The sequence below is a fragment of the Crinia signifera genome, chromosome 6 (assembly GCF_055691185.1).
Source record: "Crinia signifera chromosome 6, ASM5569118v1, whole genome shotgun sequence".
NCBI lineage: Eukaryota > Metazoa > Chordata > Amphibia > Anura > Myobatrachidae > Crinia > Crinia signifera.
Window position 1 is genome coordinate 13391705 of NC_139222.1, and position 24537 is coordinate 13416241.

Genomic DNA, 24537 nt, shown 5'->3' on the forward strand with positions numbered 1-24537 from the left:
CGGTAGTGATGTATTATGTATAGGATGGGTGACGCCTTGTCGTCCTGGCTGCTGGGATCTGTCAGTCTGATGTACTCCCGGTAGTGATGTATTATGTATGGGATGGGTGACGCCTTGTCCTCCTGGCTGTCGGGATCTGTCACCTTCTGATGCACTCCCGGTAGTGATGTATTGTGTACGGGATGGGTGACGCCTTGTCCTCCTGGCTGCTGGGATCTGTCACGTTCTGATGTACTCCCAGTAGTGATGTATTGTGTATGGGATGGGTGACACCTTGTCCTCCTGGCTGCTGGGATCTGTAACCTTCTGATGTACTCCCGGTAGTGATGTATTATGTATGGGATGGGTGTCACCTTGTCCTCCTGGCTGCTGGGATCTGTCACCTTCTGATGTACTCCCGGTAGTGATGTATTGTGTATGGGATGGGTGACATCTTGTCCTCCTGGCTGCTGGGGTCTGTCACCTTCTGATGTACTCCCGGTAGTGATGTATTATGTATGGGATGGGTGACACCTTGTCCTCCTTGCTGCTGGGATCTGTCACCTTCTGTTGTACTCCCGGTAGTGATGTATTGTGTATGGGATGGGTGACACCTTGTCCTCCTGGCTGCTGGGATCTGTCACGTCCTGATGTACTCCCGGTAGTGATGTATTGTGTATGGGATGGGTGACGCCTTGTCCTCCTGGCTGCTGGGATCTGTCACCTTCTGATGTACTCCCGGTAGTGATGTATTGTGTATGGGATGGGTGACACCTTGTCCTCCTGGCTGCTGGGATCTGTCACGTTCTGATGTACTCCCGGTAGTGATGTATTATGTATGGGATGGGTGACGCCTTGTCCTCCTGGCTGCTGGGATCTGTCACGTTCTGATGTACTCCTGGTAGTGATGTATTATGTATGGGATGGGTGACACCTTGTCCTCCTGGCTGCTGGGATCTGTCACGTTCTGATGTACTCCCGGTAGTGATGTATTATGTATGGGATGGGTGACACCTTGTCCTCCTGGGATCTGTCACCTTCTGATGTACTCCCGGTAGTGATGTATTATGTATGGGATGGGTGACGCCTTGTCCTCCTGGCTGCTGGGATCTGTCACGTTCTGATGTACTCCCGGTAGTGATGTATTATGTATGGGATGGGTGACACCTTGTCCTCCTGGCTGCTGGGATCTGTCACGTTCTGATGTACTCCCGGTAGTGATGTATTGTGTATGGGATGGGTGACACCTTGTCCTCCTGGCTGCTGGGATCTGTCACGTTCTGATGTACTCCCGGTAGTGATGTATTATGTATGGGATGGGTGACACCTTGTCCTCCTGGCTGTTAGGTTCTGTCACGTTGTGATGTACTCCCGGTAGTGATGTATTATGTATGGGATGGGTGACACCTTTTCCTCCTGGCCTTCTGGGATATGTCACTTTCTGGTGTACTCCCGGTAGTGATGTATTCTGTATGGGATGGGTGACGCCGTGTCCTCCTGGCTGCTGGGATCTGTCAGTCTGATGTACTCCCGGTAGTGATGTATTATGTATGGGATGGGTGACACCTTGTCCTCCTGGCTGCTGGGATCTGTCACGTTCTGATGTACTCCCGGTAGTGATGTATTATGTATGGGATGGGTGACGCCTTGTCCTCCTGGCTGTTGGGTTCTGTCACGTTGTGATGTACTCCCGGTAGTGATGTATTATGTATGGGATGGGTGACACCTTGTCCTCCTGGCTGCTGGGATCTGTCACGTTCTGATGTACTCCCGGTAGTGATGTATTATGTATGGGATGGGTGACACCTTGTCCTCCTGGCTGCTGGGATCTGTCACCTTCTGATGTACTCCCGGTAGTGATGTATTATGTATGGGATGGGTGACACCTTGTCCTCCTGGCTGCTGGGATCTGTCACCTTCTGATGTACTCCCGGTAGTGATGTATTATGTATGGGATGGGTGACGCCTTGTCCTCCTGGCTGCTGGGATCTGTCACCTTCTGATGTACTCCCGGTAGTGATGTATTATGTATGGGATGGGTGACACCTTGTCCTCCTGGCTGCTGGGATCTGTCAGTCTGATGTACTCCCGGTAGTGATGTATTGTGTATGGGATGGGTGACACCTTGTCCTCCTGGCTGCTGGGATCTGTCACCTTCTGATGTACTCCCAGTAGTGATGTATTATGTATGGGATGGGTGACACCTTGTCCTCCTGGCTGCTGGGATCTGTCACCTTCTGATGTACTCCCGGTAGTGATGTATTATGTATGGGATGGGTGACACCTTGTCCTCCTGGCTGCTGGAATCTGTCACGTTCTGATGTACTCCCGGTAGTAATGTATTATGTATGGGATGGGTGACGCCTTGTCCTCCTGGCTGCTGGGATCTGTCACGTTCTGATGTACTCCCGATAGTGATGTATTATGTATGGGATGGGTGACACCGTGTCCTCCTGGCTGCTGGGATCTGTCACCTTCTGATGTACTCCCGATAGTGATGTATTATGTATGGGATGGGTGACACCGTGTCCTCCTGGCTGCTGGGATCTGTCACCTTCTGATGTACTCCCGGTAGTGATGTATTGTGTATGGGATGGGTGACGCCTTGTCCTCCTGGCTGCTGGGATCTGTCACCTTCTGATGTACTCCCGGTAGTGATGTATTATGTATGGGATGGGTGACGCCTTGTCCTCCTGGCTGCTGGGATCTGTCACGTTCTGATGTACTCCCGGTAGTGATGTATTATGTATGGGATGGGTGACACCTTGTCCTCCTGGCTGCTGGGATCTGTCACGTTCTGATGTACTCCCGGTAGTGATGTATTGTGTATGGGATGGGTGACACCTTGTCCTCCTGGCTGCTGGGATCTGTCACGTTCTGATGTACTCCCGGTAGTGATGTATTATGTATGGGATGGGTGACACCTTGTCCTCCTGGCTGTTAGGTTCTGTCACGTTGTGATGTACTCCCGGTAGTGATGTATTGTGTATGGGATGGGTGACACCTTTTCCTCCTGGCCTTCTGGGATATGTCACTTTCTGGTGTACTCCCGGTAGTGATGTATTCTGTATGGGATGGGTGACGCCGTGTCCTCCTGGCTGCTGGGATCTGTCAGTCTGATGTACTCCCGGTAGTGATGTATTATGTATGGGATGGGTGACACCTTGTCCTCCTGGCTGCTGGGATCTGTCACGTTCTGATGTACTCCCGGTAGTGATGTATTATGTATGGGATGGGTGACGCCTTGTCCTCCTGGCTGTTGGGTTCTGTCACGTTGTGATGTACTCCCGGTAGTGATGTATTATGTATGGGATGGGTGACACCTTGTCCTCCTGGCTGCTGGGATCTGTCACGTTCTGATGTACTCCCGGTAGTGATGTATTATGTATGGGATGGGTGACACCTTGTCCTCCTGGCTGCTGGGATCTGTCACCTTCTGATGTACTCCCGGTAGTGATGTATTATGTATGGGATGGGTGACACCTTGTCCTCCTGGCTGCTGGGATCTGTCACCTTCTGATGTACTCCCGGTAGTGATGTATTATGTATGGGATGGGTGACGCCTTGTCCTCCTGGCTGCTGGGATCTGTCACGTTCTGATGTACTCCCGGTAGTGATGTATTATGTATGGGATGGGTGACACCTTGTCCTCCTGGCTGCTGGGATCTGTCACCTTCTGATGTACTCCCAGTAGTGATGTATTATGTATGGGATGGGTGACACCTTGTCCTCCTGGCTGCTGGGATCTGTCACCTTCTGATGTACTCCCGGTAGTGATGTATTATGTATGGGATGGGTGACGCTGTGTCCTCCTGGCTGCTGGGGTCTGTCACGTTCTGATGTACTCCCGGTAGTGATGTATTATGTATGGGATGGGTGACGCCTTGTCCTCCTGGCTGCTGGGATCTGTCAGTCTGATGTACTCCCGGTAGTGATGTATTGTGTATGGGATGGGTGACACCTTGTCCTCCTGGCTGCTGGAATCTGTCACGTTCTGATGTACTCCCGGTAGTAATGTATTATGTATGGGATGGGTGACGCCTTGTCCTCCTGGCTGCTGGGATCTGTCACCTTCTGATGTACTCCCGGTAGTGATGTATTATGTATGGGATGGGTGACGCCTTGTCCTCCTGGCTGCTGGGATCTGTCACGTTCTGATGTACTCCCGGTAGTGATGTATTATGTATGGGATGGGTGACGCCTTGTCCTCCTGGCTGCTGGGATCTGTCACGTTCTGATGTACTCCCGGTAGTGATGTATTGTGTATAGGATGGGTGACACCTTGTCCTCCTGGCTGCTGGGATCTGTCACGTTCTGATGTACTTCCGGTAGTGATGTATTATGTATAGGATGGGTGACGCCGTGTCCTCCTGGCTGCTGGGATCTGTCACCTTCTGATGTACTCCCGGTAGTGATGTATTATGTATGGGATGGGTGACGCCTTGTCCTCCTGGCTGGTGGGATCTATCACGTTCTGATGTACTCCCGGTAGTGATGTATTATGTATGGGATGGGTGACACGTGGTCTAATCTGTCTCCTTTCAGTTTAGGTCAAGTCTGGTCCTCACCGATTTCGGCACCATGGCGGATCCATCTGTACAAGGTAACTCTGCTCTGGATTGGTTCAAACTTGCAGACCGGTCAGCAGGGCTGCAATTTTTGCTGATGGACAAAACCATGCTGAACTGCAGGTGGGGCAGATGTAACAGGAGCAGAGAGAGTTAGATAATAATAAGGGGGGGTCAAGGGGGACAGCTGTGAGGGCCACGATGTTTTGAGGGGCCCCAGAACATGGCTGTGGGAGCAGTGATGTACTCAGCTACCGAATGTGTGTTCCCGGCCATTCCACCCGTTGATGTGTGGCACCTGCCGCAGGCCACCTTATGTGTGCTCCCAGCTGCCTGATATGTGTCCCCCGCACTTGGCTGCTTGATCTGCAGTCCTGGAAGGAGGTGACGAGGCGGTTATGATCAGGGCCACCAGAAACCGGTAAGCACAGCTGGGGTGTCAAGCCAGAGATGCTTTTCCCTCTGCTGACTATCCCCTTCTGGCTACCGTGACCCCATGCGGCACCCATCAGACAGATCTCCGGCGGCTCCTGTCCTGCTCCCCTTTCGGCTGACACTTCAAAATGCGTTCTAGCAACCAGCCAGTTAGAGCTCGTGGATCTGCAGCCACAATTACTGATTAGCTGTCGGAACACGAGCTCCGATTGCCTGACAAGCCCGCACCACATTTGAAATGTCCGTGGAGAGAGGAGCAGGAACAGAAACATGCTCCACTCTCCTCCTCTCCCTATCTTCCGGCTACATCAGCAGCAGCAGTGAAAATAATGTAAATTACACTACTCTGAGCATTGTGTGAGGGACACTACTGGGGGCATCATATACAGGAGTACTGGGGCATTACAGTGTGTTACATAATATGTAATAGACATTACAGTGTGTGACATAATGTGTAATGGGCATTATGGTGTGTGGTATAATGTGTGATTGGCATTACTGTGTGCAGCATAATGAGGGATGGGCATTACAGTGTAGATTTTTTTGCAGCAGGCCTTCGGTGCACACTGACCCTGTTTTTAGTGTGTGTGTGTGTGTGTGGGCAACAATTCCATTTCTGGCACAGGGCACCAAAATGTCTACTGGGCACATGTGTATTAGTGTTTATTCTAGCACCCGCTATATTTGAAAACCTATGCAGTTCCTCTTCCCTGCCTGGGGTGTCGCTGTCTACTATAGTGCTTCTAGCACAGTGTGGTCTGTATATCAGCACTGATATGCAAACAAGACCTGTGCTAGAAACACCACAGCAGACAGCGACACCCCAGGCAGGGTCTAGGATTGGGGGGGGGGGGGGGGGTGCAGAAATATCAGTGCACAGGGCCCCAAGATTTCTGTTGCCGTCCCTGGATGTGGTTGGGTTATATTTTTTCTGTGCAGGGTAAATACTGGCTGCTTTATTCTTACACTGCAATTTAGATTTCATTTTGAACACACCCCACCCAAATCTAACTCTCTTCACATGTTACACCTGCCCCACCTGCAGAGCAGCATGGTTTGATCCATCTGCAAAAATTGCAGCCTAGGTAACAGGTCTGAATTAGGCCGTTTTTGTCTGATTTCATATAGAGCCAATTACCGTTTTCATTGCGGTACATAGACTATACCGTCCTTCGCATAGGTCCCTGCAACTAATAACGCTTAGGGCAGTATTCAATGAGGCTGATTCGCCATGTTCTACGGCGAATGTGTGCTATTTTCATGCTCTAAGGTGAATCTTTTTGCTGAATAAGTGATTCACCCTATTCAACGAGCAATATTTGCCGACGGCGAACAGTGAATGACGGACAATTCACCGTCTGATAGTCTCCGCAATTCACTGTGGTTTTTCAATGGGTTTTTCAATGTGATTCGCCATGAGTGTATTCAATGATCAGATGGCGAATTGCTTTCTTAGTCACCGTGTAGCAATCGCCATCTTTTTATGGTGAACTGGAATGTGAACTTTTAAAATAAAGTTTTTAGTTTTTTTTAAATTTGGTGTAAAAAAAATCAGGAATTTTATTATGTGAAGGGGCATGCTATTTTTATTCATGTGCTTACAGCACATGAATATATATTTAATTTAAAAATTATTATTATTTTTTTTACACATAACAGCCGAGAGCCGCTCATTACATATTCATATATTCACTGCTCCTACCCGGTCCCCTGCTAGCTCTCCTGGGGGGCAGCTTGTGCTGCCTGGGTCCCGAGGATCCCTCCTCCCCCCCACATACATTCTGGGGCAGGCAGGGAGACTTCCATCTCCCTGCCTGCCACCATCCCCCGGCTCGCAGGGGTTAAGATTTGCCATCAGGGGCAGTGAGGGCTGCGGCATTGAATACTGTGACAGCTAGGGCTGGCAGCGAAGGCTCCAGCCCTCCGCAACATGGCGACAGTGCAGCGAATCCTAAACAGGATTCGCTGCACATGCGATTAATGTCATTGAATACTGCCCTTAGTCTAAATTAACTTTAGGTTGAAAGGAAACTGGTGAAGCCTTGTTTTATGTTCTCCTCTTATCTACAGACTGGAAACTACAGTATGTGATGTCTCTGAAAGAGGGCTACCGGCACATTGAAGAGAGGCACTTCCTATCAGCCAAGGCTACAGGCCTGGAGAGGCGGTACCCCAGACTACGTGTTCTATGGGGAGGGGAGGAAAGTTTTGGCGTCTTCAAGCCAGTGGAGGTCAGCAAGTCCCCAGGCACATATTCCCCATCCACTGTCCAGGCTCTGTACGTACCGGATCACATCGGTTATGTCCCCAAAACTGTGGTACTGCAAGGGAATGCTGGGATTGGGAAGACTGTGACCTCCCAGAGGATGACCCTGGACTGGGCCTCTGGAAGTCTGTACAAGGACAGATTTGATTTTGTATTTTATATGAGCTGCAGAGATATGAACCGTATCACTGGTAATATAAACCTGGCTGGGCTCTTGGCTAAAGCCTGCTATGCGCAGTGTTCAGACTCTGTGGTCAGATCTATTTTTAGTGATCCAGGAAAAATATTATTGATCATCGACGGCTTTGAGGAGCTGAAATGGTCCCTAGAGAAAAACCATGAAGAGTACAAAGACCCGTTCCAGGAGACCCACAAAGATGTCCTCCTGAGGGCTCTATTCCATAAGCAAGTGTTGAGTGACCTGTCGCTTCTGATAACCACCAGAAGGCTTTTCCTGGAGAAACTGCAGGATAATGTCCAGTCGCCATGTTCAGTGGAGATTCTAGGACTTACTGGTGGAGAACTTCAGGAATGTGTTGGCAACTTCCTCTCTAACCCGGAAGTAGCTGACCAGGTTCTTGACATAATAAGAGGAAACGAAGCTCTGGGTGCACTATGTTCCATCCCTCTGTTGTCCCAGATGGTGTGCACCATACTGAAACAGGGAGGAAGAACTGATTCTCTGGCTCACTGTAAAACGGCCACCTCTATTTATCTTCTGTACCTGAAGAATGTCATAAGGCAGGATGGTGGTAAGCAGACTGTCAACACCTGTATTAAGAAGCTTTGTGCTCTGGCCAATGAGGGAGTCCTGAGTCAGAACTCCCTTTTCGAGGATTCTGACCTTGTGAGACATGGACTTGCTCTGTCAGAAGTGGAATCTGTGTTTCTGAACCAGAATGTGTTCCATCAGGACACAGGGAACATCTGCTACAGCTTCGGTCACCTGAGTCTACAGGAGTTCTTTGCTGCTCTACATTATGTGCTTGGTGGGGAGACCAAGCCTGGGGAAGACTCCTTACTCCCCAAGGTCTGTAAAGGATCATCTCTATCGGATCAGTCTGCAGATCACCCACACCTAACACTGACCGTGAGGTTCCTCTGTGGTCTGCTCAATGAGAAGCAACTGCCAGAGTTTGCCAACTGTATTGGATGTGGTGTTACGCTGAAGGCCAAGCCTTTTGTTAAGAAGTGGATCTCTTCTCTGGATTCGAGGAACCGCATTAGGGTCTACAGCGATGCCCTTTACTGCATCTTTGAGATGCAGGATGAGGCCTTCAGAGGGCGAGCATTTCACCATGTGAACTTGATCTTTATTCCTGGTTCATATTCTGGCGCTATGGAAAACGTATGCACAAGAGAGCTATTCTATAGCCTGGTAAATATAGAGGTTTCTCTGTCTCTCGCTATAGAGAACTATTTGCTGCGTCCCGCTGACCTGGACGTGCTGTCTCCATTGTTTCACCGATCTCCAAAACTATCGTAAGTGTCTACTCCCATCTTACTCTATACTACAACTTATAACTGGGTATAAGTGTTTGTGCTAACCTAACAAAAGGCAATCAAATATTTATTAAGCATTTTGGAATGGTGGGGGGCGGGTTTGCTTGGGCTTCTTGAAACAGATTTGCTTTTAATTTTAAGCTAGTATTCTATAATTCTGTTTTGGATGGGTTCCTTGCTGTATCTATGATATGGGTGCATTAATTGTGGTGTTGGAAACACAAGAAAGGAGAGGTTTTTTTTTTTTCTTAGCATTTATAAAGTTACTCTGTGTAGCGAAACGTACGTCTGTGTGTTATGTTCATTTACATGAATTGCAGTTACAATGTTGAATGCAATGTTCTATTCATGTTTGTATGTTCCATATAAGTTAAAATACACATAGCATGGAGGTAGGCGGGACCTGTGAATAAGTAGAATTTGTTATACACTGGGGTTTTGTCAGAAAAAAAGACTGACAAAGAAAGAAAAAAACGCTTTTTGGGCGCACCTTTTGTTAATGATTTAATTGAGTAATTTAATACATAACTTTTATTAAAGACTTTTTAAAATTGGGTGGCACAAATATTTGGGTCATTTATATTAAAAATGTAGTGTGATCCTTGAACTGGTTTAGTTCAAGGAATATTCTTGGATTTGTCACACATTAATTTATCATTTGAGCACTGTTTTTATCAGAGGTACAATTACCTGGCTGGAATATGCCCTACAAAGAGGGTACCGTGCATCCAATGGTCCCAAAATATTGTTCACTAACGTGTTTCGCTCTGGCAGGAGCTTTCTGTTTGAGATACATATTCTCATTGAAAAAGCAACTCTGTGCAGCGAAACGTGCGTCTGCTGTGTATTCTGTTCATTTAAATTAGTCGTATATTACAGATAACACTGAAACCATGTGTCAGTTGGCAATGACTACACCTGTGCACCAGCTAGGTGGTCCGTTAGGACGGTGAGATCCCGACCCTAAGCTGGCTACAGACTGAGTATTATGCCGTCAGGTAGATCATACCAGCATATCACCTGCATCACTCAATTGTGTACCGGCGAAATCGGTTCATCCGTCGCATGCGATGATGTAATGATTGAACTAAGATATCACTAGCGAATGCATGCTAATGAAATAATCCTTCATTAACACCGTGCCAGTATGTACCGGCCCATCCCCGCTAACAGGGAATTGTTCCGATGCCAAATTATTCCACATCGCTCCAGTGTGTGATGAGTATTCGATCTTACTCATCACAACATTTCAGTTATTTATAAGCCACAATGTAACGAGGTGGCAATTCTGAGGGTTACATTTACTAAAGCAATCCGTAAACACAATCCATTAAACTAAAAGTTGGGCAGAAGTAATATTCTATCCGTTTGTGATTGGTCTACTTAAACAGATAATTAAATATTTCGTCGAGGTAAAAAATTGCACCTAATTTCCAGCTTTCCTTTCTAAGCACAAGTAGAGTATATAGAGGTGTAGCAAGATCAGTTTGGATGTGGCGCTGTTACTAATAAACTTCTATTACATGAAGAACCCATATCCCCTGGTACGTATGCTTTACAGTGGCTGAAATATTCCAGTCCCACACCTACACGCAAGACTGCAACCCATTCAGTTGTTTAATATCCTACATATATTAAAAGGCTACTGCTCCTCCTGGCCCCTAAGGGGGGGGGGATTCATGTGTAGTGCGTGCCATTACTGCCATTACTGTTATGACATTCTGGGCTTTGAACTAGTTTCTATTATAAGTACACAGCGTGACACCAGCTTATTGCAATATTAGATAGAGTAAAAGCAAGATGTAGGCATTAAAGATTCCAGTTTTGCTGGTCTCCATATTTGAATGAGACACAAGGTGGGAATTCAGTTGCTATGTGCTTCTTATTACCACCCCGCACGGACCCCCACCCCCTCACCTGTGTCCGTGCAGCGCTGTGCTGCCCAGACCAGTGACCTCCTCCTCCCGGCACTGTTAATCCTCTTCCAGGTGCAAGGAGGAGAGCCAGCCCACAGCAGCAGCATCCAGCCGGGTAAGGGAGGGAGGGGAAGCCACCGGGACCCGCTGCACATCGCTGGCCACATCGCAAAGGATTGATCTTAACGCAATTAATGCAAAAATGATCGCATATGTTAGGACATACGCAATAATTATCTCTGCGGTAGCCGGCGATGTGTGGCGAAGTGGGAGTGCGGATGTTAGTGCAACCCACCCTATATCTGCAGCTAGCATTAAACTCTGTATATTAACCAGTCTTTATTATGTCTTTAAGCTTTGGAAGATGCGGGTTTCCTGAGGAAGGAGAACAGCAGGCTTCCTGGCTGAGTAATCCTGACAGTAACATCCAGGAGTTGGAGTAAGTCTCTGATGTGTATATGCAGCGCATCTAACATGGAAACACTGCAGTTCTTCTTTCTCACCACTAGATGGCGGTAACACCACTGAGGTCTTTAGATACAGTGCTGGACGCCAGAGTGTCTGTGTGCGTTTTCTTAATGACTATCCTACCTTAGACTAGTGGTTCCCAAAGTTTTTTTTCAAACCATGGTTCCTTAGTGTATCAGAATTTTCTTTTTTGTTTTTCCAGCACCCAATGTCACATGCCCTCTACGATGCCACATCGGGTGCTGGGAGAGGAGTGGAGGGCGGGGCTCAGCGGTGGCAGAAGAATTTTAAAAAGTCATTTAAAACTCTGGACAGCCCTCTGATTGGCCAAGAGAGCTCTTTCAACCAATCAACAGCCGCCTGAATGTGAGGCATCTGATTGGCTGATAGCTCTCAGCCAATCAGAGGGCTGGCCAGTGTAATTATTTTTTTTATTTTCTGCCACTGCCAGTCCTCCTGCACAGCGCTGTGCTCCGCCGCCACCAGCGTACCAGGCTGCTGATCGCATTAAAAACCACATCCGATAACTCAAACAATTCGATATATATTATGTGCAGCACATAATATTTTTTACAAATAATATTACAATCTTTCGATTTATCACAGATGCAGTCGAAATTGAAGGATTGTATGCAATATCATCCTAGTGTATGGGCAGCATTAGGTTTAATTATGTGGTGAGGGTCAGGAATTACTTCTGTTTGTCCGCATAGTGCACGATTGGCAGCCACCAGCACTGGTTTTGCCTATAAAAATATCCATAAATAATTTGCATTGGTCCTGGGTCACCACTGCAAGGGTCTTTATGCACCCCAGGTTGCCACAGCACACAGTTGGGAACCGCTGCCTTAGGCTAGGTCTAAACCTATTCCACCTGGTCTCTCCCTGTAGGTTGCGGGAGTGTGTTTTGGCACCATCCTTCTATAAGGATCTTGGTGCCTCTCTCTATACCAACCGAACCATCACCAAGCTCAACCTAGGCCATCAGCAGCTGCTGGATGCAGAGTTAAAAATGATCTATGATGGACTGAGACACCCGGGCTGTACCGTGCAGGAGCTGACGTAAGTATCCTACCGTACGCATTACTGCGGGGTGTATAAACGGCGCTGGCCAGTACCTGGTTCTGTTCTGTTACCCAGACCCGTTATCTCTGTAGGTTCTATTATTGCGACCTTTCTCCGTTCAGCTGGGCAGGGCTTGGCACCACTATTAAAGCAAACCGTTCCCTCCGCAAACTGGAAATGGCGCTAAATAAGCTGGGGGATGATGGAGTCGAGGCATTGTGTGAGGGGCTGAAGGATCCGGGCTGCACCCTGCAGGAGCTAAGGTGAGCGTTCCGCAGCAACTTGTACACCGACCTGCATAATACCGAGGGGTATGGACGTCTGAGAGAAGGCTTGTTTATTAGATCGACATTCATCTCTACACTGACCATGATGATTTTTTTTTACATACACACACATACATACACACACACATACATACACACACACATACATACACACACACATACACACACACACACACACACACATACACACACAAATGGAGCTGGCACTCTTCAAAGCCTGGTCAACTCAGTTCCGGTGCCCTGCCGTCCAAACAATGAAGTCCAGACACCATATACAATCGTGTAACGGCACTCAGATCCTCCCAAATAATGACATTAGGCAGACAGTTTGTCTTATCAACGTTTCATTTCCAACACGGAAATATCATCAGGATACAAATCGCATATAAAATTATGCTCACCTTATACCCCAGAGGTAGTGCTGGAGTGACATTATCCCGGGCCGCCGATCAACGTGCGTCGCTGGACCGTCGCGTCACGACGCATTCGCTGTGACACGCTGACATCAACGCGCTCGGCAACAGCTGTCATGCGTTTCCAGATCCCGGCACTTGGTGTGACACTCCAGTTACTATGGAAACATAACAAAATTAACAAACCTACATATAATGTGCAAAAATAAACAGCGAGACAAAGTACATAAAACATAATGAATATATAACTATGTATGCTGCGAAATTTTCCAAAAACTGAAGCATATTCAAAAATGCTAATACTGTAAACTGAGTTACAGCGAAGTACAGTAACTAGATGACTAGTCCGCATAATTCAGAGCCCACAATAATGCATACAAATATACACCTAAAACATCAAGTTGCTCACAGGACCTTAGAAAGTTAGTCTACTGAAGTTCTAATACACGTAACCACTGTGGCCGGCTATAGCTCAGGAAAAACATGATAATGGCATGATCTCATTTAAGCCTTTTGGAAACAATACATTTAATCGATGTATCCACCTGGCTGCTAATAGAGCTGCATTCCTGTCACCACCTCGTGCCGATTGGCCAATATGATCAATCATTCGATATCTAGAAGAAGATTTTGACCCATCTGAACTTAAAAAACTTTTTTGATTTGGATGTGCAAATATTGCACTTGTTACGTTTAAAAAAGCCTTTGGCTTGATCCCAAGGATTGTGCCTTGCCGATTTTTCCTTTTCGGTAGCATGCTGGGCGCCAATTTATCTTTTTAAGCTACGTGCTTTTTTAAAAACCACAGCTGGTTGTGATGGTAGTATTTTATTCAGAATTGGGTCAAGCTGTAGGACATTCCAATGCTTTATCAGTACCTCCCTGATGAACCTTCCATGTGTATTATGTGGTGGTAAAATTCAATCCATCCTTTCTATTAGTTTTTTCTTTGCAATAGATCTTCTCTATTAGAACTCCTGGTCTTCTCAAGAGCTTGGTCCATTACTTCCTCTGGGTATCCTCTCTCCAAGAATCTATCCTTCTAAATCTTTAATTGTTCCTCAGTCAACTGTATCCGTACAATTCCTTTTAATTCTGGTAAACTGTGATAATGGAGTATTTGTTTTCCTCTGCTTCTTGTGGTTGCTTTGGAAATGAACGTATGAGTTAGCATCAACCTTTTTTATATAATTTTTGGTGACGACCTTGTCTTCCTCCTTCATCAAGACCAGATCTAAATACTCTAATTCTTCTCTATTCGTTTGGTATGTAAATGACAGGTTATACTCGTTCACTTCAATCCTCAGCATAAAATCTTTAAAATCCTCCGATCCGTTCCAAATTATTAAAATGTCGTCTATGTATCTAATATACAAGACAATTTTGTAAAGGAATGGGTTGTTGTAGATGTTTTTCTGTTCCCAGCTTCCCATGTGTAAGTTGGCGAAGCTGGGTGTACCCATCGCTGTCCCACACACTTTATTATAAAATTGCTCTAAAAATTTAAAATAGTTGTGACTTAAAATAAATGTTATTAAAGTGCAGATGAATTCTTTATGAGGAGTGTCCAGGTCTTCGCCATCATCTAAAAACTCTCTACAAGAGTTGATCCCCTTTTTATGATCAATTGAGGTATAAAGAGACTGTACGTCCACTGTTGCCCATAAATACTGCTCCTCCCATTTGATGTTTTTCAGGATCTGGAGAACAGCTGTGGTGTCCCTGACATATGATTTTAGACCTGGTACATATTTCTTTAGGAATACTTCCACGTATTCTGATAAGTTTGCCATCAAGGAGTTAATCCCTGCCACTATTGAGCGGCCCGGTGGATTCTGTAATCTTTTGTGTATCTTTGGTAAGAAGTAGAAAATTGGGATCACTGGAAAATTCTTTATCAGGAACTGTTACTCATCTTTGGTAATTACTCCTTTATGTAATGCCTGTACTAGTAAAGGTCTCAGTTCTTCGAGATAGTCTAATGTTGGATCTTTTTGTAATTTAGAGTATGACTTCTCATCTCCCAGAAGCCTCAAAGCTTCGTTCTCATAATCCTGTCTATTCATTATAACTATATATAATGTGATTCATCGCGCTCTTCACACTGTCGTAAGGTGCTTAGCCTTTATTGTGTGAAATATGGGTTGGTGACGGGTCTGGGTGTGCTGTGGATTGGGGAGAGCCCGTTGTGCTGTGTTGGAGGGGCAAGTGTGGTGTTTGACAGGTGGATGTGGGGCTGCTGCATGTGGTTTAGTGGTAGGTGGTGGGTGGGTGTGGCATTGGTGTGGGTGGGTAAGGGTCGGGTGCAAGAGGAGCAGCTGTGTAGCCGGTGTGTGCAGGGGTGGCGGGGGTACTGTAGTTGTGTTTGGCTATGGTACGGGTTGGGCGCGAGGCATGTGTGAGTGTGCTGCAGGTGGGGGAGGTGTGGTTGCAGTGTTGCTTGAGGTGCAGAAATATGTCCAGGGGTGCTGTTGGTGGGGATGGTGTGGTGGGTAGGGTAGGGGCATGTGCAAGGGTAGTGCAGGTGTAGCGGAGTAGATACCTGCTTTGCAGGTCACTGGCTCTGCACAGAGAAGCTTGTGTGCCTGGTGGGTGTAGGTGCCCCCCAGGTGCCGCAGTTGGGTGTAGCTGGGGTCCTTCCCGGGCCATAGCCATGCTCAGCTTGGGGCCAAAGGTCTGCAGGGAGGCCAGCCAGTTCTGGCCATCTGATCTGCGAGCACACTTACTACACAGCCATTAGCAGGGTGTGCCAGAACTGGCTGCCCTCTTGCGAGGCACTGCATGGGAGCGCCCAGGGGTGGTGTTATTGCAGGTGGCAGGGGTGGCTGATTGTTGTCCTTTATTCTTACATAGTCACTGCTGCCATGTTCCCGGGCAGCAGACCCCACTGGGCTGCATGGATGGATTAATCAGCGGGCGGTGGTTAGTATGGCTCCGTACAGCTGATGCTGGGCACATACTTAATGATGGTTGTGGCAGGGTTGGCCGGGTCCCTGGGGCAAGAGGCACTGTTGGGCAGGACGTGTGCCGGGAGACGGAGGGGGGCGGCGTCCTGCTCTGCCAAGAAGGTCTGCCGGGAGGCAGGCAAGCGCCTCCCGCACAATATATGCTGCTGGCAAAAAGATGGCAATCGGTGCAGACGCCATCGATGGTTGCCGTGGATGTTCAGCTCACAGTTTAAAAAAAAAAAAGTGTAAGAAATATGTTGATTAACGTTATGCTTCGTTATTATCAAATTGCCCTTTCAAGAATTCCCAGCAACTTGAACAGTATTGACTCCATGATCTGCCCTTTTCTGTTCAAAAATAATTCGGTAGTATTTAAAAAAAAAGTGTCAGGATAAAATAAGTGAAAATAAGTTACCTGTGAGATGAAGGTATGACATTGGCTTTACATTACTAGAATCAGGTGAAATGTAAATAAAACGAACAGATACTTAGTACACTCAAACCATAAATACATAATTTTTTCTCAAAGTGACTCGATGATCCATCTAAAAGATCCGGATCTTTTTACGGATTGAGCGCTGGGTCCAAGGGCGTAACTACCATAAGTGCAAGGGGTGCAGCTGCTATGGGGCCCAGAGGTAAAGGGGGCCCTTGTTTGCGGTCTTAGTAATATGTTTTACATACATTTATCACCATCAGTTAAATAGGGGGGCCCTTACAATCTTTTGCTATGGGGCCTACAAATATCTAGGTACGCCTCTGACTGGGTCCCAGCTCTTTTTGGTGGCCCATTTTGCCCATCTCTAGTTCTACGGATGGCCAGCCAGCTGTAGCAGTACTACGGACGTGGGAAGGCAATCACTGCGCGCTTGCTATGTACACAGGTTTGCAGCAGCAGCCTGCGACTGGCAGCTGCTAGCTATCTGCACTCAGCATCCATACACATGTCTCTGCCCTTACTGCTCTCACTCCAGAACTGTCACTGTGTAGGGCAGTGGTTCCCAAACTGTGTGCCGTGGCTCCCTGGGGTGCCTTGGGACACTTGCAGGGGTGCCCCGGGTTGGTGGTCCAGGACCAATTCAAATTATTTATGGACAAAACCAGTGATGGTTGTTGCCAATCATAAAGTATGTGTACAAACAGAATCAAATCCTACCCTTTATCACGTAATGGAACCTAAGAATCACCTATAAACACAATCTACTTCATTTTATATTTATTTTTATCCTTTTTTGGGGCTGAAGGGGTGCCCTGGAAAAATTCTGATACTCTAGGGTGCCATGATTCAAAAAAGATTGGGAACCCCTGGTTTAGGGCATAGTGACTCCGCCCAGCATTATACACACGCTCACAGATTGACAGTTCTGGGCTATTATATATGATATATATGTATGTTATTCCGGAGTGGGGGCACTCGTAGGACTTGGTCAATCAATCACACCAGACTGGGGGACTTGTTCGTTGTTATATTTCCCAGCATGCCCTGTCACGATTTTGCAGTTGAAATGTGTGATCTACTGTATCTTCTACCCACAGGATAGATTACTCTGGTCTGACCCCAATCTGCTGTGAGTATCTGCGCTTGGCTCTCCTTACTAACCGCTCACTCACCATTCTGTACATAAGGGATAATGATCTTGAGGACTTTGGCTTAAAGAGTCTCTGCGAAGGACTCCTACACCCAGGCTGCGCCCTGAAAGAGCTCAGGTAATTGTGCATGTGATATAATGCGTTTTCTCGGTTCCTTAAATTCATCGGAGTATTAGTGAAGGATGGAAACGAAACGCGTTGGATCACATGACATCATCTCTCTGCAGGTTACGTGACTGCAATTTCACCTCCTCCTGCTGTGAGGATCTTCGCGCCGTGCTGCTCACAAACCGATCCCTGACTGCGCTGGAACTGACGTACAATAACCTACAAGACGACGGTATTAAATGTTTGTGCGAAGGACTCCTGGATCCGGCCTGTACCCTGCAGGAGCTCATGTAAGATGTCCAGCTTATGTAGTCCCTGCTTTTTTACAGGGGATTCAAAGTTTGAAGAGTTTGGCTTGGTCATATATATGTAGGTCCTCTACGAGTATTAATAACTGAGTATTATATAGTCATCTCAATACCTGATCCTAGGGGCGGATTGGTAACTAAATCCAGCCTGGGAAAAATATTGAAGTGACTGGGGGGGGGGGGGTGGTAGTAACACTACTGACCGGGATGGAATGGAGATACTACTGACCCGGTAAGGGGGGGGGGGGTGCTTGTGTACTACTGCCGCTTGCCTGTCTTCTGTGCCATGCTCACCGCACCGCCATGCTGAAGCACTCTCAGGTGACATGATGACGTCAACCAAGGGTGACCAGCGGGCGGCCGCATCCATCTTCAAACTGGTCAAAGCCGCGGCCATACTTACTGTGGACAGCACAGCCAGGCCCAGGGGGGAAAGCGGCCAAATCTGAACCAACCCACCGGGAAATGCTCCCACCCTTCCTGCTCCTTATGTTAGTTACTGGGATACCAGAGTGTTTGTTTCACGCACAGTACAAAATACAATGTGTAGCCATTTTCTGGATCCTGGATCTCCAAGAGCAGGATTTTGCAATCTCTGTCCTCAAGGTACCCTAGGTGTTCAGGCTGTCCAGGCATAAGTCACATTCTGTTTGGGGGAAATGGGGAGCGGGGAAGTAAACCAGTGCACAGGTTTATATCAAATATATAAGTAGGTAATTGTAAGGTATCCACAAATATTTTTTGTATATAAAGGGAGAGAAAATGACAGCAAGTCTCCCTAATTAAGATGTGTGGAGATGCGCCCTAGAGAGTAAATGGAGTATTTGAGGGAAAACTGGAAAAATACTCCTTTTTTTTGGGGGGGGGGGCACTCTTTGAGAAAACATTACATGAATGTAATCTTAAATATTAATTTATTGTGATTTTTGACAATTTACAAGAATTAGTGGAACAAAGCGAAAGGTCACCTCCAAAAGAGCCTCTTATGCCCCTTTCAGACCGCACTAAAAAACCGGTGGTCCGCTCTGTGCATATCTAATGAGCGGACCACTATTGCCCCCCCCCCAACTTGGGCAGCGCAGGAAGGGAATGATCGCAGTGGGGGTTCCTGCAGTGTATGTTAGGTCAGTGGAGGGTCCCTAAAGCGGATGGGAATTAGTAGTACTAGTATCCCCTGCCCCCAGCATGATCATTCCCTTTCCTGCGCTGCACTGCCCAGGTAGGAGAAGGGGGGGGGGGGGTTAGACCACTGTTGTGCCGTCCCTCCAGCAGCGTCCGCCCTCCCACCCACCTGGCAGCGGTGTTTGCACTCCCACCCGACAGCACTAGCAGTGTCAGCGCGAGCACCCCCCAGCCCGGGAAGCAGGTATATGGGGTGCATCGGGCAATGGGTAGGCCGGGGGGACAGTGCTTAGACCACTGGCTTTGACCCTGTATTTGAAAACTTTAAAAAAATGGGTCGGCCAGGTATGCAAAAAAACGGCATTTAAACGGTAATATACCGTTAAAGAGATGCGGTGTGTAAGGGGTTTTACCAGGCAGACCCATTTTTGGAAACTTTTTCAAATACAGGGTCAAAGCCAGTTATGCGGTCTGAAAGCAGCATTACTGTATGTAATGTGTTAAGGTAGTGGTTCCCAAACTTTTTTGAATCACGGCACCCTAGAGCATCAAAATATTTTCAAGGCACCCCTAGGCCAAATGCTTCTTATCAAGAAATTCAGAAAAAAAAATATTAAATGAAGTGAATTGTGTTTATATGTCAGTTATGTGGTGAGGGACAGGATTTGCTCCTGTTTGTGCACATATATTATGATTGGCAGCCACCAGCACTGGTTTTGCCTGGTACATTGACCACAAATAATATGACTTGATCCTGGTCCACCAACCCAAGGCACCTCTGCAAGTGTCCTGAGGCACTATACCAGTTCAGGTTTTAAAAATATCCATGCTTGTGCACAGATGGTGTAAGCCAACTGTTCTTATGCATGGACAGTGTAACAGTTTACAGAGGCTGAGAGAGTGCTCTGAATGAATAAAGGGGTGTTCAAATTTAACTTTTAATAGTAAAATTTTAAAATAAATACTAGACAGATGTACAGACATCGACACACATAAGCAAATTGGTATGATGGTTAGTGCATAGGTATACTGCTTAGATTATTGAGGATACTTAAGCTGGGTACACATACATACAATCGTCGGGCCGTTCTTTTGATTATCGATTGTATAGGTGTGTACGCTGTCCCGATACCCTCTGTATGATCGATAAACGGTCTTGTCCGTCCATACTCGGTCGGTCTAAGGTTTAGTGCTGTTTAATATTCATCCGACTGGCTGGGCCCATATCGGAACAGAAATGCAGTATGTACGCACGTTTTATCGATATGATTGCCGTTCTTGCGAATATACTCCCAAAGCTGGAACGCCCATGTGGGTGTTGACTAGCTGCATGATCTCTCCTGTAGCACAGCATGTAAACAAGAAGCGTTCCCCTTCTCCCCTCATTATATATTCCGGCCATAACATGTATATTTTAAGAAATAATCGTTTACATATGTATACCTTTATTCCCATTGTTTTCTTTATAGAATTTCAATAAGAACTAGATATTAAAGATATCTGTGTGTGTGTGTGTGTGTGTGTGTGTGTGTAAATATATTAGGTACTTGTTTCCTAGCACGGCACCTGTCGTAGGTGATCGCATACCTTAACTTAAGGTATGCGATGCTTAAGGTATGCGATGCTTAAGGTATGCGATGGACGGGACCGACGCGATTTCAGGGCTATTTTTAGCCTTTTCCCCGACAATTAAAAAATCGCGTCCATCACATGCCTTTAAGTTAAGGCAAGCGATGCGATGGACGCAATTTTACATAGGGAACAATGTTAAATGGGCCAATGGACCTGATTTTTCATTGTATACCCACCTTTATGGGTATTTGACATGACAAATGCCCCCCCCCCCCCCCCCCCATTGTTAATGCCACCCCACGATCAACGCCAACCCGAAGCGTGGCGAGCGCAGCGGTACTTTTTCATACCCCACTATCCACGTCGGCGTGGAGTTGATTTTATATAGTGTGGCGAGCGCAGCAAGCCCGGTGAGGGGACGCGTAATACCTGTGAAGTAATGCAAGTCCCCTCCCGGGGCTCGCTGCGCTCGCCACACTCTATAAACTCCACGCCGACGTGGATAGTGGGGGTATGAAAAGGTCGGAGGACGCGAACCGCCGCCCCACGCGGGCTCGCTGCGCTCGCCACGCTTCGGGTTGACGTTGATCGTGGGGTTGCATTAACAATGGGGGGGCATTTGACCCATCAGGGTTGGGAAACAATAAAAATTGGGGTCTGGGGGCCATTTAACATTGATTCCAATGTAAAAATTGCGTCCATCGCATGCGATTTGGTTGCATGCGATGCGATTTTTGCGGGTCGCGATGGATACAATCTTTATCGCAGGCGCCGTGCTAGGAAACAAGTACCAAAAAATATATTCTATTTTTTTATAGACTGCAATGTTGTGGACCATAGCAGCAAGAATGCAAGCACAAACCTTTCTTTTCCTCAAGCTCATGATGGGAGTGATAGAAAACAAACGGAACGAACAAACGTCTGATGTAAAAGAAATCGCTTTTGTTTAGGTTCCGCACTCATGCCTCTTTGTTTTGGTATGCCCTTAACCCAGCCAAATTATGATAATATTGTTTATATCTGACGTGTCAATAGCCTGAATCGGGAGATGTGTACGGTGGTAGAACCTTTTTCTTGCGACTGTTTGGACGGGAGTAGATCAGACATCACAAGTAAAATTGTACAGGTGTGTACGCACGTATCGGCTGGTGTTTGTGGGTGGTCGGTCACGTGTATGGTCGAACGCTCGCAAGAAAACAGGGATTGTATAGATGTGTACTCAGCTTTAGGCCGTACAAAGATCTGGAACACTATCATTTCCTCTCCTGTTGGAGATCTAAAGCAGTTTGTTTCAAAAACCAGTTTACACACTGTCTATATAAAAGAAACAGCGTTTCAGATGTGGGCAAGTTTTTTGGCTGGTTATTTGAAGTTAATGCAGCAGGTTTGTGCTGTTATTGTTTAACGCTTCAGAATGCTAAGTACAATAAATCGTTAAATATTTGAGAGCGTATATTCTTCTAACATGGTTGTCAAAAACACCCTGTAGTGTCACCGAGTGACCCTATGCAACGTACACAATGGAATATAACATATGAAGAATTTCCCGTGAAAAATAAGGGTGTAAATTTATGAAGTATAATTTCTAACAGTGGCGTTTACAATACGCCAAAAATATATATATAATGTTAATGGTTCTCGTACATACGCCAGCCGAAAAGCCGCAGTTGTATATATGCAGAATTGTGATAAATAGGTAATAAGGTGTCTCTCCCCATAGAGGTAAAAAATTTGGAACGAAAAAAGGATGAGGGGGAAGAAACGGGAGAAGGGAAAATGAAATAGAAAAAGATGTGCAGGTGAGAGATAAAGTGGGAGAGAGATAAAGTAGAGATGAAAGTCTCCCAGAGAGATCCCTGACACACAAACTCAAACCGACTTTATATACCTTTTTGGCATAGGCGGGTTGCCTGATTAGTTTCGGGAAGTCACCTTTCCGTTTTGGCAGAGCCACCCAGGATTTGCCAGCTGCCACTCTATATAGGTGGGCTTTTTAGGTATTGTGGGAGATTGCTGTCATTTGATGGGGTCTGAGGGATAGAGGAAAAAAGAGGGAGGAGCTCTCTCCTCTATGAAGCAGCTGCTGCCCAGCTTTATATACCTGTAGTAAAGGTGGAAATTTAGCACCAGTTGTCAGAGAGGTCACCCTTCCCTTCTCTGTGTTATCCACACTTCTTCTAGGTATTATGGGTGAGCATGCTAAAGTGTAATGGAGAGAGTTTTTTTTAGAGAGGCAACGGAAGGGATACTGCTGTCCCTGTTTGTCCTAAGGGCCCCCTGATTAGATAAGTTCCAGTGCAGGGTGATCTCTTTGGGTATTTCAGGGATGAGTGTTCCCAGACAGGCCAATTTATGGATGTGATTTTATCTCCTCCCACAGGTGTGCTGCTGTCCTCCACTTGTAATGTGTTACAGTGGTGGGGGATGAGCGGCACCTGGTATAGTTGCCCAAGCGATAGGGGATATATATTATGGCTATAATGCACCCACAGTTGTGCTGCTGTCCTCCACTTGTAGCGATACTACAGTGGTGGGGGAGGAGCGGCACCTGATTCAGTCGCCTGGCACTGAGGGGGAGAAAAAGCTTCGGATAGATAAAGTGTACAGGTTGGCAGAGCCTGTGAAAGAATCGGCAGTAGAGATAAGAAGATAGTAGAGCCGGGGCAGAGGCGGAGAATACCTGTCAGTGCGCCCAGCGGCACTGCGTCTGCATCGGTCTGTGATTGGCAGCTGCGGGAGACTCTGTGAATTCGCGTCACTGAGTCCACGGACACCGCTCTCAAATATTTAACAATTTATTGTACTTAGCATCCTGAATTGTTGAACAATAACAGTACAAACCTGTTGCATTCACCTCAAATAACCAGCCAAAAAACTTGCCCTCATCCGACACTGTTTCTTTTATATAGACCGTGTGTAAACTGGTTTTTGAAACAAACTTTCATTTCCTCTCCTGTTTGCCAGCTAAAGTAGTGTTTCAGATCTTTGTTCTGCCTAAGTATCCTCAAATCAGTAGACCTATGCATTAACCATCATACCTATTTGCTTATGTGTGTCTGTCTATACGTCTGTCTGGTATTTATTTTAAAATTGTACTATTAAAAGTTAAATTTGAACACACCTTTATTCATTCAGAGCACTCCCTCAGCCTCTGTAAACTGTTATACTGTCCATGCATAAGAACAGTTGGCTTATGCCATCTGTGCACAAGCATGGATATTTGTAAAAACTGAACTGGTATAGTGCCTTAAGAGCCGAGCTTGGGAAACCTCAGACCTACAGGAACTATTGGGTCTCCCCTAATTCAGTTCCTCACAACTGAATGTAGTCCCCTTTGAAGGCACTTGGGATGCCGCTTGGTCCACAGCTTTTCCTACTGCGACCTGACCTCGGCAGCCTTTGACTATCTCCGTGCTGTCATCACCACAAACCGATCCCTGTGGAATCTAGAGTCTGTAGGGTTCTGGGGTGATCGACTTGTGCGAGGTGCTAATGAGTCCAGCCTGTGACCTGCATGAGCTGATGTGAAACTGTGGTAACGGGCTTCATAGACTATTGGGGCCAATCTCATGGAATATTGGAGAGGACATCTTGGAAGGTTACTACAGAAAACGGGTCTTCAAACCTGTTGGCGAGATGCACCAGAGCACAGCTGTACATGGACCAGATTGTTTAACTTGTTGTAGTTTTATGGGATGACTTGTGATGTTTTGCTTTACACAGGCATATTGTATAGGAGAGGAACAGTAACTACATGTACACGTCTGCCTTTCTTGTAGGATGGTAGCATCTGCAGTGTTTCCGTACAGGAGTATGTTAGACTTTTTTAGTAGGACCACTGAAATCTAATAATTGGACTCAACTGGTGCTCATACAGCATTTAAGAAGGGTGCTCTAATGTGGTCTCCTAATGAACAAAGTGGAGACTGCAGTCAGTTGAGCTGCTGTGACATCACCACACTTTGTATTTGAAGTTGCAATCCACAATG

At 46.6% G+C, this 24537-nt stretch overlaps 1 protein-coding gene across 1 annotated transcript in view; it reads left to right on the plus strand.

Moving 5' to 3' along the window:
- Nucleotides 1-24537, plus strand: part of LOC146007453 (NACHT, LRR and PYD domains-containing protein 12-like) — a 49342-nt gene that overhangs the window by 20480 nt on the left and 4325 nt on the right. Inside the window, exons 2-8 of the mRNA XM_083145808.1 lie at nt 4525-4582; nt 7053-8730; nt 11023-11106; nt 12027-12197; nt 12293-12463; nt 17385-17555; nt 17666-17836. Coding sequence (XP_083001934.1) covers nt 4525-4582; nt 7053-8730; nt 11023-11106; nt 12027-12197; nt 12293-12463; nt 17385-17555; nt 17666-17836 — 2504 coding nt within the window. The remainder of the gene's footprint in view (nt 1-4524; nt 4583-7052; nt 8731-11022; nt 11107-12026; nt 12198-12292; nt 12464-17384; nt 17556-17665; nt 17837-24537) is intronic.